Source organism: Anabas testudineus, chromosome 16, assembly GCF_900324465.2.
Source record: "Anabas testudineus chromosome 16, fAnaTes1.2, whole genome shotgun sequence".
Taxonomy (NCBI): domain Eukaryota; kingdom Metazoa; phylum Chordata; class Actinopteri; order Anabantiformes; family Anabantidae; genus Anabas; species Anabas testudineus.
The window spans coordinates 18,945,948-18,959,715 of NC_046625.1; the positions used below are offsets into that span (position 1 = coordinate 18,945,948).

Here is a 13,768-nt window from a genome sequence, read left to right on the forward strand (position 1 = left end):
GTTGCAATAATCAATATACTTACAGTGTAATTTAAACCAATGTGTTATATGAAAATGTGTAATGTGAATATTTGGAGCTTTGTAGCTATGTTAGGTAAATTATTTTGGGTTTTCTTTCACAAGAAACTTTTCTTGTGAACTGCATTTCCACTGCATCTATTTTAATGAACATGATTAGTGGCTAGTTAGTTTCATCTCTGTCCAAACAACACATGAATGCAGCCCCGTTTAATAATGATCTTAGGAAATATTTTCAATTTTATTACAAAAAGATAAGCAAGTGGAAGGTAAAGTTATTAGAGACATTGATCTACAGTTGAACTAAATTAGACACAGGTTAGAACGAGTGCTGGGTACAGAAAGATTTACAGTACAGAAAGATTAGGGTGCATAGCAATACAAGTGAAATCTGGATATTGGAATTGTACAGTACAGTAAATCATCGGCCTTCTCCAAACACCACCACATCGAGGCCAAGAGGAAAAGGTACTTTATCATGTAAAAACATTTTTCACTTTAAAAAATGTCTTTTGACAACTGCATAGACCAGATGCAATTAAGTACGTAAGCTAGCATCTCCAACCTCAGACAGGACAGAGTCGCTTTACACAGTCGATAACATATTGTGAAGTATTTACTGCTCTATAATGAAACCAGAGAATAAAAGCCAGCCACTCTGTGCAGTGGACTGACGGTGCTACTTCACTCTCAGGTACATGTATATCAATATTATTTGCACACGATTCATATTGGTATTTTCACTGTTGAAAAAAAGATGGAAGATGGAAAATCTTCTTACTGGATTGGAAATAAAAAAATAAAAACATGTTTAAAAATGATTTTTAAAAAAACTGGACAGGGACCAAAAGGAAAAAAAAAAACAGTGTTCAACCAGACGCTCTGGTAAAATCTCATGCATTGAGATTTGTGAAAATTTTTAACACACACAATAATTATAGCTTGTGTGTGAAAAGGAATTTTCTTAATCGTGGCATTTGCCAGAATCCCCACTTAACAAAGCAACCTACATCTAGTGTAGATGAACAAAAAGTGCATTTTTATGAAAAGAATGTGCTAAAAAAAAAACATTTCTAGGAAGTACAGCGTTAAAAAATAAAAATACGAAATGAAAAATAACACATCTACAATTTCACAGTAACGTTCCATAGACATACAGACATCTAAATGCAAAAGCCAATCCTGAGAAAATAATCTCTACAAATCAACAATGACCTGCCGTACATCGCTTCAATGTTCATTACATAATCTCCAGTGTCTTAAACATCCTTACAATAAAGGATGATAAAAAAAATACACAATTATCTTAAAAACACATCATAAGGTAAAAGACAAAAAACAGCGTGGCCCGGCCAACAACGTCATCTTCATGGAATGAAATAAAAATTAAAATAGTTATCACAAAGATGAAGGACAGCATACTGTACCCTTCACATCGTCAGGGTTTTGGTATATGTGTTTTTTTTTTGGACGTTCAGTGGGGCCCGATAGCTTCACAGACTAGATACAAATGTGTTGAAGCTAGTCACTGTTTAAATACGCCACATTACTGCTGATGACAGAGCGTTACTCTGTTCTGGTACTGTCTGACTTTGCTCAGTGCTTTACAGCTACAAAAAAGAACAAGCTGGAAAAAACTGATTCAAGCAAGGCTCCGGCTATCATGCAGTAAGTATCCATGCAGAACTTCTTAAATCCTACTCTCTACTTTATGCAAAAGGGACAAAAAATATTGTCTTATATCTGGACTGACGTGGTGTGCATACATTTTCTTCACGACTCTCAGAGCAACAGACCCTTTAGCATCACCTCTGGTGACCCTCTCATTTTTCCATCAGTGTTAGATTTTCAGATGTGACTCATATCACTGTAGTTCTGCTTATCACTCTGTTTCTGGGGCCCAAGGCTGTGTTTGGGCTCAGCACTGCAGCATACACATGGTGTTCAGGGGCTGAGGTAATCATGTGGGTAACTTCTCAGCTTCATCTACAGAGTTAAAAAAGAGTGAAAACTGTTAAAGTTGGGTTAAGTAGCTTGTGTATACACTGAAAATTGTAATTCTGCAGGATGCAGACTAGAAACCAACTAAGGTGACTAGCTGACCTGATGGTGAAGGAGAATTGTCCTCCCCTGTTGTGACGAAGTGTAGATCAGACCCCAAAGCAGCAATGGAGCTCCTGGGACGAATGCAGCGGTCACCTGAGAAACTTCTGCGAAGTAAAGCCTAAAGCAGAACATGTTTGACTCATTAGAGTAACTCTATTCACCATTCAACTCATTAAAGATACTACTACAGATATTGGTCTGCAGACACACACACTTACACGCAATATTAAAAGAGAAAAACACTCAACACACACACACACACACACACAATATGACACAACAAATGGACAGTATACTTTATATAGGGGTTAGAGAAAGCTTTAAATAGTAAGGTCTTCACAGTCACCAAATACATCCTAAATTTGTGAGCTAGCACATTAGCTTCTGCATATAACTTCCAACACTGTTCAACATGGTCCAAAAAGTCATGTCAGGCAGTGAACCTAAGCATTTAGTCCCATAACCCATAATTAGAAATTAGGAACTGCAGATTTGCTGCCCTCTTTATTCCTTACAGTCATGGCATTATTGAGTAATATCATGCCATGTCATGGCATTATACTGTATGCAGTATAGTATAGTGTGCACTCATAATATTTAGTAAAATGTAGATAAACTGATTCTCATCAAAGAAAAGGTAAGAAAAAGATGTTGCTGCAGCTAGTATCCCACCTTGCGTGTCATGGGGCTGGTGGGGGCAGAGGCACTGCTATAGAGGCTGAGGCTGGAGTTGGACCTACTGACAGTCAAACCCTTTGATGTACTTCCTGCCGGGGACAAATACTTCTCCTTGATCTTCAGGTTGGTTCGACCTTTTACTGTTGGTAACACAGCAGAGGGATAAACAATGCAGAAGAGTAAAAATCAATAAAACTCAGTTAAAATATATTAACGGAGTGATCATCAATCATTGTTGAACCCTTTTACTAACAAATAAAAAAGACAGTAGTATTGTAGAAGTAGCTGTGCTGACATGCACTGTACTCCGAGAAGTACACCGACCTCTGCAGGGATCATTCTTGACCAGGAACTCGTCTAGAGCCGTCCAGCCGCCTCCCACTCTGACCATCAACGTGCTACGCAGGATACGAACCATCCGCAATTGTTGGGAATCTCCAAACTGCAGCAAACACAGAATACAGTTTATCATCTAGAATCCATAACTACACAAACAGACCAGAAACACACATTCACAGGATATGAATTTTTTTTTTTTTCATTAAGACTATATGCAATGACTCACCCTGTATCTATTGGCACTAATTTGCTCCACTTGGAACCTCTTGGGACAGTTGCACTGTGATACTTGACGACTCACCTGAAGCAGTCAAAACAAGTGGCACAATGCAGTAATTACACCATTTGAACAAATTCAATGCATGTGTTTCCGTCCCTTACCTCTTCGTTGATTTGATCTGCATCTAGTGTTTTCCTGTAGGGATCTCTGCTGGGGTGGAGTGTGCTCACAAACTCGTAGTAGTCTATATAACCATCACTGTTCATGTCAAAGATATTTGCTACTGCATTCATCTCCAGAGAGTTGGTGGGAAATTCTATAACAGTGAGATATAAAGCCAAGAGACTGTAGACCATGTACATGTAATCACACTGTGTTTTCAAATCGATACACAAAGGTCACAGTGCTGAAATGATTCATAGCATGTGGGTCTTACTGGAGGCCAGGACATAATCGATGAACTCCTTCTGAGTGATGCGTCCATCCTGGTCCCGGTCGACGCTCCGAAACACATCTAAGATCCGTGACTTCAGGTGACTTATCCACTGAATGTAACGCTTTCGCCACATGTTGAAGTCGAAGTTTGCAAATTCTTCCATCTGTGAAGAAATGCACAATGTCCCAACTTCAGCCAAAGCTGGAATCATTCGAGGAGCTAAACCTAGAATTTCCAATAATAGTTTCGGCCGCATCGAATGGCAGCGGGACCTGTTAACCCTTTTCTTTATTTATCATACATGTATTTTAAACAGAGACAATAACCTCTTTGAGTGTTTGCTGGTGTTGCTCCAGACGGTTTTGTCTCGCCACAGCCAGGAGCCAAAGCTTCTGCCACTGACTGACCAGCTGACTGAGCTGTGGGGTCTGGGGGTCAAGGTGCTCCAGGGGAACTGGTACAGCCGGCTGCAGCTTCAGAGTACTCCTCCTCTCTGGATGGAGAAAGAGAAAAAGAGACGTGTTATCAGCTCAGGGAGCTAAAGCTGTTAATGCTGATATTACCGTTTTAACTTTGCTGTTTAACTATATATGACTTTGGTTTACTTGTGAGCGGCCGTTTGCGTGGGGAAACTTGCTGCTTAGAAATGCTTTTGTGTTTGCAGGATTTTGTAGCATTTTCAACCTCTGGGAACTTTTTATTCAACTCCTCCATGAACACCTTCAGAAACAAAGGATCAACAGTAAGATGCCATCCTTGAGATTCACTGTCTTATTGTTGCTTGCGCAGTAAGAATGCAGTATGTATGAGAAAAAAACATACCGTGTGCTGATCAATAAGTTCTTGGTTCTGCTCTGTAGTCTCAGGCAAAGGCTCTTGTTCTCTGAGGTTCAGTGCTTCCTCTGCTGAGGAGATCCAGTCCAGAAGTCTCTGAACGTCCTCTTTCTCTGCCTCCAGTGCTGCCAAGCTCGTCTGGATCTTATGTCCCTGCTGCCGGGCCCAGGTCTGAACCTGAGGAGCAAACAGGAAAGGGAAGAAATATTAGTCCCATCTGGATTTCCCCTCAAAATTTGTTTAATTTCAGTGTTTATTGATAGAGGGTTTGAGTGTTATCAAACATTATTGCTTTTTTTTTTTTTTTTTTGCTAAGCAAGAGTTTAATTCATAGCAGAAATAAAATTCAATATAGTGTATTATGTGGGTACACAGGCTCACTCACCTCCTCATAACGGGTCTTTGTGACACTGAGCCACGATTTGAGGGTGATTATGGAGTCTGGATGACAGGAAGCAAGGATCTCCTCACCCAGACACTGGATGTTCTCTAAATCCACCGCCTGAGCCTGCAACGCACTCATTGACTCCTATGGAGAGCACAGAAAATAAAAAAATAGAACTTTTCAGTTCAGTTTTATCCAGAAACACACATGTGGAATAAGCCAGTGCCTTAGAAGTATGGATTTGGATAAAATCATTTGCTCTCACACACATACACACACAGAAGAAAGAAAGCACAACTATCATACAATTAACTCTTCATCATAATTTGTTAAGTAGTCTGGTAAATAGATCAGATAAGCATCTGAGTAGCTTCATGGTCAAAGTCTTTGTTCTCCAACTGGGTGAACTGGGTTTAAGCTGCCCTTGAGTAAATAACTGAATCCTTATCAGCACCAGGCCGTTTTTTTGTACCAGACCCTGACCTCTAACCTCTCTTGGAGCGAGATGGAAAAAAGCAACGTTCCTACATAGAGTAATAGTATCAGTAAGTATGACCAACCTTGTGCTGTTTGCAGAAGGCAAGCAAAGCTTCCTCCTCCTCAGGTATCACACCATATTTCAGTGTTCTCTCTGCCTCAGTAAGGCGCTCCATGAATGAGTGGACAAGGCCATCAAATTTCTCAGCCTAATGAAAACAAAGACAACTGGTGTGAGACCTTGTGTACATATTAACTCATCAGTGGTAAATATGAACTGGTTGTCGACTCCTAGTATGAATGTGTTTCCATATGTATAAAAAGGTGTTTTAAACTGGAAAAGTACCTGCTGAAGTGCAGCTTCCAGCCTGTCCTGCTTGTTGACTGATAGTTTGCATACAGCCTCCCAGCGGCCCTCAAGTTCACTCATCTGCTCCTGCAGCCAGTGAGCATCAGCTGTGCTGCTCCTGGTCAGATCCCTCACAGAGCGCTTAAGGGTCCTAATGCATCCGGCTCGCTTCCCCAACTCCTTTTGGAACGCCTGAGAGAGAAAAGTAACAGCTGAGAACAAGACATTAACTACAGAACAGCACTGTGATTAAAAATACTAAGTGTAGGATAAGATAAGAGTTATTATATATATATATATATATATATATATATATATATATAAAATATAAGAGTTAGATATTGTAAAATCACAATTGTATGACTGCTAGTAAAGAAAGCATCACTGAGAAAACAGCATTGCAGATTCCACTCAGAGGGTGAGGTTACTACTTATTTCAACTCACACTAAATTTTTACACACACATTATCATCACCCGGCTGCAAATAGACCATGTACTGTGTACATATGTGCCACAATATATTACATTTGTTCCACTGATTGCACAGTGCAGCAGGTGTTGTACCTTGTGTTTGTCTATCAGGTTGTTCACCACGTCTTTGTCTCCACCGACAGGAACATCCTCAGCCAGTTGGGGCTCTGCTCTGTACAGCCAGTCATTTAGTGCTTGGAGAGCATCAGTGAATCTGCCTGAGAATAGTAGCGCCTCCTCCAACTTGTGTTGTCTGAGAAAAAAGAAAAAAAAAACAAACAACAACACATAAACATCTGAATGAACTGATGTTTTCCCTTTAACACGTTAGTGGGTACGCGCGTACGTACCTCTCCATAGACTTGCCACTGATGGTGTCCCACGTGTCTTTGAGTTCCGCCAGTAGGTTTTCCAGATGTTGTCTATCATGGCTGGTTTGAGCTCTTTCGTGGAGGGTGCGGCCACTCTTCAGCGTGGCCTCGTACATGGGTCTCTTTGACCTGAGCAGTTTCTGAAACTCCTGATTGCAAAATAAGTGATCAGTAAGAGCAAACATGTAGTATGTAAACAAGTTGTATTCACAGGAAAGTCTACTGCACCTTCTGTTCAGTCAGTTGTTGTTTAATCTCCTCATGAGTCACAGCAATCTCTTTGTGTGTGTCTAATGTCTGTTCTACTTCAGCCATCCAGTCCACTAACAGGCACCAAGATTCATTGAACTAAAATATGCAAAATAAAGAAAGATATTAGAGAAACCTTGGGTCAAGTTGGAGAAGGATGTTGAAGTTGATGTACAGCAGTAATGTACCTGTTTAGCATTCTTTTTGACCTCCTCCAGCATCCGGCCTCTCTCTAAAGTACACTGTTGTAACTTTTTGTAGCGGTCCTGGATGGTCATGATGAGGTTATGAATGACATCACAGTCCTCCTTCCTGCTCAGTTCAGTCAGTCTACAGCCTATGTTCTCCACTGTGAGCTTCTTCTCACCGTACCCATTGACCTCATTCACTAATGCCTGTACAAACAAAAGCATTTCATTAATGGAACTCCATGGAGCAGCTGACCTACAGTATCTCTGCATCAGATGCAGACGGATCTTAAGAATACAGCAGGTGTAAATCGACTTACTCTGTGATCCTGGAGCTGAGTGCAAACTGTGTCCAGAACAAAACTGGGAGCAGGAAGGAGCCCAGTAGACTCTTCACACTTGCTCATCTTAGTGAGGAGTTCCTGGACACTACAGTGAAACTCCTTGGCCAGACTCATACCCTCTATAAGCTTAGCCTGTGGGGTAAATATTGCACTGTAATATAGCCGCACACTTAACTGAGGCAGTACATGATAAATATATAAAAGTTAATAACCTTTCGCTCCTGGACTTTGCTATAAACAGACGCCCATTTCTGGTCCAGAATAGATAGGTTATGTTCAGTGGTTGATCCCCGCACTACATTGCTGCTCTCTAGCATTCTGTGGATGGCATTCTTCACATCTGTGTAGGTGTGCAGCTTTGACTCCATCTCATTGCATAACTCCTGCCGCAGGGTGAAACCAAAATCAAAAGTTATTTAGAAAATAAATATTTCTCTTTTAATTTCTCATGTATCTCTTTATTTAATGCTTTTGTCTCACCAAATGTGCACTGAGCCTTTCGCTGGCAGAGTCTGGCATCCCCCACATGGTCTTGAAGGAGGATAATCTCAGGTCTGTGTTCTCCAGCCACTGAAGGAGATCCTGGATCTCCATTGTTACATCTTGGACCTGCAAAAAAACAGTGTAGATTTCTAAAAAAAACTCAGTTACAGTGTAGTTTTTATCAAAGAGCATTAATTTCTTGGTATTATATTTTATTTGAGTAAAGTGTATTATGTGAGATATGATTTACATTGCAAAATTCTTGTTAAACATGGCTTTCATGCATTTCCTCAAAACACGTATACACTGTCACCACAAGAGGGGGCCATGACACAATGCATAAAATACACTACAGCTGAACAAATTCAGCAGTTTATTGTACCGCTAATCAATAACTACATACACAGTATGGTTATGTATTATCTTTGTGCTTCGTGCCTTTGCATTAAATTAACAGAAATAAGGGAGTTTGATTTTCTTTCATCCATCTTCACCTGACTCAGTCTGTTCTCTAGCTCCAGCTGCCTGCGCTCAGTCTCACAGCGGACAAACTCCCAGCTTTCATTGAGTTGCTCTAGTCGCGACTGAATACCATGTGGACTGTCTCCAGACCCAACCTCCAGCAGCCCCCTGCCTGCCTGGTTGAGGGACTCCATCGTGCGTACATGGGACATGACATCATTACGCAAGACCTTAGAGAAGAAAGAAGCCTCAAAAGTTAAACATTTAGCATGATCTTATTGTCAGTTAAAATCAAATGTGTTTTCTGGTCTTAGCTGTGTCTGGCAGTTCAGACAAAGACATACACTGTTGTTACAATAGATTATTTCTAGCAGTATGTTCAGTGGGTAAAGAATAAATTACCACAAATAATACATGGAGTACTGATACTGATGGACGCGATGGTGAACAAGTTCCGAAACAAAACGCTGTTATTTATTCAAGGCTCTGTGTCCACTTTTATCTAGTAGATAAACCCACAGGTCTATGACAAACTGAATTACAGGGTGTTACAATTACTGCAGGGTTACGCATACCTCCAAAGTCTGAAAGACCTTTGAGACATTAGAGCCTCTTGCTAGCCATGCAGCTCTACATCAAAGCACTTGATATATTTATGACAACACAAATATTCAATTGTATAAGACTAGCACTTACCTTGTGTTTGGCCAGGTCTATTTCACAGGACTGCAGGTCAATGCTTATTGGCTGGCTGCCCTGCAGTTGTTCAGCAGTTCGGGAAAGCCATGTGTGCATCTCATCCAGTGTGTTTTGGAACTGACCCAGACCTAGCAGAGCACACTCCAACTGATGCTGTAAGCAATTGAGTGGACAGCAGATGACTTAGCATAATAGTGTATGTGGCAGCTGGACTGGGGACAGGCCTTGTGACTTATGCAAATAATTTACTTTATAATGCTTTATTAAATTATATTAATATCAATATTACACAATGTTATCTGCATATTCTCACCTGTCTGTTGACAGTCTCTGATTCCAGACTGTCCCAGCGTTGTCTGAAGTCACACAGTGGTGAGACTGAGCCTGGGCGCTCCGACCCTGGAGAAAGCCGGCACACAAAGCGATGGTTCAGACTTTCTATCTCGATCTTCTTCTGGTAAAGTTCTCGTTTAAATTCCTGAGGGAAAGAATGAAGCACACTGGACTCAAATTCTAGACTCATACTCTCATACATTTCTCTGTTATCACGACTGACTGCACACGTATTCAAAATATACTATATAAGTATAAATCAGAACCAGCGACCATTACATTTGCTCTCAGTGATAGTTCTGGTAATTTGGTGTACAAACTCACCTTGAGATCACATAACTGCTCTTTGACTGATTCCAGGTCTGTTTCCACCATGAATTCCTCAGTAGACCTCAGCTCAGCTGACTTCAACCACTCAAAAAGACCCTTTTGGTAAAACAATGACAGATAAGCTCGACGAAATAAGTTAAGGTCATGTAAATCAGAAGAATAAAACACTGCCATTTTCCCTGGCTAGATGCCATGACATGCTTGTGTCAGGCAGCAGCAGCCTGTTTGATATGGCTTCGATACTGATCAAATATATACACAAACCTGCATAGTGTCTTGATAGTGTAATGCCATCTGCAAGGACTCCTCCAGCTTTTTGTGGCATTCATTCCAGAGTTTGCTCAAGTTGTTCCATGTGCAATAGAGCTTCAAGGCAGCAAAAGAGAGGGTGTTAAATTCATCAGTACATCTTTATGAAAGAATAACGTTTTTTGTTTTATTTAACTTATAGCTCACTTCGTCTAGGCTCTTTGTGACATCTGGTTTGTCTGTATCCCCACATGCTGACATAAGGTCCATGCCCACAATGCCAAGGGTGTCCAGGTCTCCCTGCAAACTATCAATATCCTCCCTGAGAGTCTATAAGTGGATTAAATAAAAAATGTTAGCAAGTGTCATGCTAAATAATTCTACATAACAACATGGGCTTCTTAAGTTCCAGTGTTTCCATACAAACCTGCATGGTTTCAAGACTTTGGCGGATGGTTTCAGAGTCTGTCCGACTAGCATTGAGGTCTAAAACTGCCTGCTGAGCATCAGTAAGAGCAGCCGTGACATCATTGACATCACTCCAGAACTTCATAGCGAGATCCAAGAGTTTGAGCAGCCAACTTTCCCTCTCCTGGGCCTGAGTGTGTGTCTCATCCCACAGCTGGGACAGACTTGACACCTGCTCCTGGATTGCTAAGATCACAATATACAGCGAGAATGTTGCTTAGAATCATCCTGTTCTCTACTTATAGCCCCACATGTAGTAGGAGAATATCTGAAAAGATGAGCACCTGTGCCGATGGATCCATCACCGGCTGCCCGGGTATTAGCCAACAGCTCATCTGCCTGCGTTTTAACACTGCTAAGGCCCAGCTCCAGCTTGGACAACTCTGCCAGGGTGTGCTTGTTGTCTTGTAACTGCTCCTGGATCCTCGGGGTGAGGCCTTGAAGTGGTGTGGGAGTCTGTATACGACTGCGCAGGCGGTCAAGACTCTCTCTGATAAGGGTCATCCTCTCATTCAGCTACAGGAACAAGAGAACATACACAGTTGTGTGCATTGGTGATATGGTGTAAAGTGTTGGACACTGTTCTGGATTATCAAAGTATCTTACCTGTGTAAATCGAGGCAAGGACTCCTCAAGTAGACTGGCAGTCTCTCTGACCCGGTCTCTTATGGTTCTGTGCTGCTCCTCGGCCTCTGTAGCCCTGAGACAGAAGCTGTCCCCCTGAATCTGGTTTAGTTCTGACAAGCGTTTTGCCAAAGAGCATAAGCGTGCAATTAAGGGCCTGTGTTCCGCTATGGACTCCCTCAGACCCTTAGCACAGAAGATAGAAAAAGAAAGGTTTTATAACAATGCAGAGTTCTTTTTTTTTCCCAACAGAACCTGGCTTGAGTTTAATCCTTTAAATGGGTAGAAGAAGACTGGTAAAAAAAAAATCTCACTGTCTCACTTTTCAAGGCATATCTGACAGAACAGAAATGTCATTATAGTACACCGGTGGTAGAGTAACCCTGTCAGGAAGTACATTAGTACACTAATGAACTGTGCTTGAACAGAACAGCTCATTTACCCAAAGAAAATGTTGGCACACTGTAAAGCACACAAGGACTTCTTTGTTGAAGTGGACAAAAAACGGGATAATAAGAAAAAACTGGCACTCTAATGTGGAGAGGCAGGTTTCCCCTACCTGCAAGAGGTCCTGTTGTTCCCGAAATGCTTCATAGCTAATTGTGCTCAGGGAGAGCTGCCCAATAAGGGCTTGAGTTTCCTCAAGCCAGGGCGAGACCTCGGCAAAGCCCTCTGAGAACTGGAGAAGAAGCGACTGAGCATGCTCAAGCTGCAGAACCACATGGGAATTGGTGGCTGAGGTGGTGTTGCATTGCTCCTGCAATACATCTATTGGGGTCTGCATGGAGAGGTGAAAGAAAAATGAATCAATCTAAAAAACCTAAGTGGAGCAACCAGTACAATAGTGAAGCTCATACCCGAAGATCGCCTGTTTCTCCCTCATCGCTGTATGTCATCAGAATTTCAGAAATCTTCACCATCTTCTCAATGTTGAACCTGTGCTGGAGAATCTCCACTGCTAAAATCTACTCAGGAGACAAACACATCAAACTATTCACATACCAAACACCATTTTAATACAGTACATGTACTGTATAAAAGTTCTTCTTGTTATTGTTATCATTGGGCCCATTCAAGGATTTGTGTAACATCCCGACCTTCTGCTCATAGAGTTGTTCTGCTATGACCTCTGGATCCAGAGTAATGGTTTTCAGCTTTTCAAGACTCAGCGCTGTGTCTCTGAACCAAGCCATCTCCTTCACCACCGCCTGTTCCAGCTGTCAGGAATATACTGTATGTTAGCACCGTACTAAAAACACAATTACTGAAGTAATTAACTAATAAACCTTGCAGTTAGCAGGAGATGTTAAAGAGATGTTAAAAATATAATATTATTGCTAAATTGTTCCTTTTTACTTTTGGCAACATAACAGTTGAATATCACAACAAAAAGTTCAAGTTGGTAAACTAAAATAACTGTAACTGATATTAATATAATTTAACTGTATGGAGAAAATAATTATCTGTTGTTTCTAAAGCAAACTTAATCTGTGTTTACGTCGTAGCTCCCCTCATTTATAGTCACGTGATGTGTTCTTGTGTTAAAAGCCTAAAAAGCCTCTCGATGGTTCGTGTTAGTGTTGCGTGGGAACATGGCGGTACCCTCTGTTTCTCAGCCGCACACAGCACTGCGTCACCCGCATGTGCCTGCGCTCCTGCTGCTCCTGCTGCTCCTGCTGCAGCCAGCAGCTCCCTCTCGATGCGGCCCAGCCACAGATGGAGGTCCTCCTGGCTGGAGGTGCAGCGATTAGAAGCCTCCATGGCCTGCTCTAACCTCTGCAACACATCCAGACTGCTTAAACTCAGCACAGAGCAACGGATACGCAGAGCATCCATCTTCTCCTGCACCTGTTGGGCTTCCTCTTCTGAAATCACAAACAAATGCGAAATCACAGGGTAGGACCGTGGAACTGTATTGCTATGTATGCAGATCTTGCAGGCATTGTTATAAGTAAATACAAATATATTATATAATATATTTCCAACCACAGCAAATAGATTTATAACATGCAGTAAACATTACCTGAAATTGCTTCCATCAGATCACGACCTGACTTCTGTATTTTTCCTAGCTCAGCAGTTTTCACTTGAATCTCTTCAACAATAGCCTAAAAAAAAAGTAAAGGTATATATGTATTCAAGCAAAATGGCCAACATGTACAGTGGTATCCATACAGTTGAACCAAACACTGGAGATTTCTAACCTTGGCCCGATCTGTAGCCTCTGAGAGATGTAGCATCACTCTTTCTGCATTGCGTAGTTCAGCTAGGGTCTGCTCCACGGATATGAGCCATTGCTGGAAGCTGTCTACTCCTTCCTGAAAGAGTTTGGCCCTGGGCAGAATAAGCTCCAGGCTCGCCCTCCTACCAACAACAAAACGTCCAGTGATTGTTAACATTAGTGAGTAAGAGTTGCATCATTGAGAATGTTGTACCAAATGAAACTGTGCCACTGCCAATAAAAGTAGTCGACCTTTGCTCTGCCTCCACCTGTAAGGTCTCCCACTTCTGTTTGAGAGTGGTGAGCTTGACCTTCGCCTGCTCCCCCTCTTCTACAAGTTGAGACTCTACTAGGCAAGGGCCCTTTAACATCACAGAGTCCATACTATGCCGGCGGTCTGTTAAGAGGCGCTGCAAGAGCTATAAAACAGAAC

At 41.7% G+C, this 13,768-nt stretch overlaps 1 protein-coding gene across 1 annotated transcript; it reads right to left on the minus strand.

The window, feature by feature from the left end:
- Positions 1-1,495: 1,495 nt before the first annotated feature.
- macf1b (microtubule actin crosslinking factor 1b) lies at positions 1,496-13,718 on the minus strand. The gene is made up of 36 exons (XM_026370863.1): positions 13,588-13,718; positions 13,319-13,478; positions 13,138-13,222; positions 12,717-12,979; positions 12,212-12,331; positions 11,972-12,079; positions 11,674-11,892; positions 11,097-11,300; positions 10,775-11,006; positions 10,450-10,676; positions 10,230-10,352; positions 10,038-10,139; positions 9,768-9,869; positions 9,424-9,588; positions 9,108-9,263; positions 8,444-8,641; positions 7,947-8,075; positions 7,679-7,849; positions 7,443-7,598; positions 7,123-7,329; positions 6,914-7,033; positions 6,665-6,834; positions 6,408-6,567; positions 5,840-6,034; positions 5,577-5,702; positions 5,017-5,160; positions 4,620-4,808; positions 4,403-4,517; positions 4,124-4,290; positions 3,798-3,960; positions 3,523-3,677; positions 3,368-3,442; positions 3,127-3,244; positions 2,797-2,942; positions 2,122-2,242; positions 1,496-2,004 (listed from the first exon to the last, which is right to left on the minus strand). The coding sequence occupies exons 1-36, from the start codon at positions 13,716-13,718 to the stop codon at positions 1,979-1,981; spliced, it is 5,448 nt and encodes a 1,815-aa protein (XP_026226648.1). The 3' UTR covers positions 1,496-1,978.
- Positions 13,719-13,768: the final 50 nt, after the last annotated feature.

Bases quoted from the DNA above. Each gene is read 5' to 3' on its own strand.
- macf1b (XM_026370863.1), bottom strand. From the start codon at position 13,718: ATGGACTCTGTGATGTTAAAGGGCCCTTGCCTAGTAGAGTCTCAACTT. The intron at 12,332-12,716 runs GTACCGCCATGT...TATTCCTGACAG, and splicing joins GTGCGGCTGAGAAACAGAGG to CTGGAACAGGCGGTGGTGAA. The intron at 3,443-3,522 runs GTAAGGGACGGA...TGACTGCTTCAG, and splicing joins CAGATCAAATCAACGAAGAG to GTGAGTCGTCAAGTATCACA.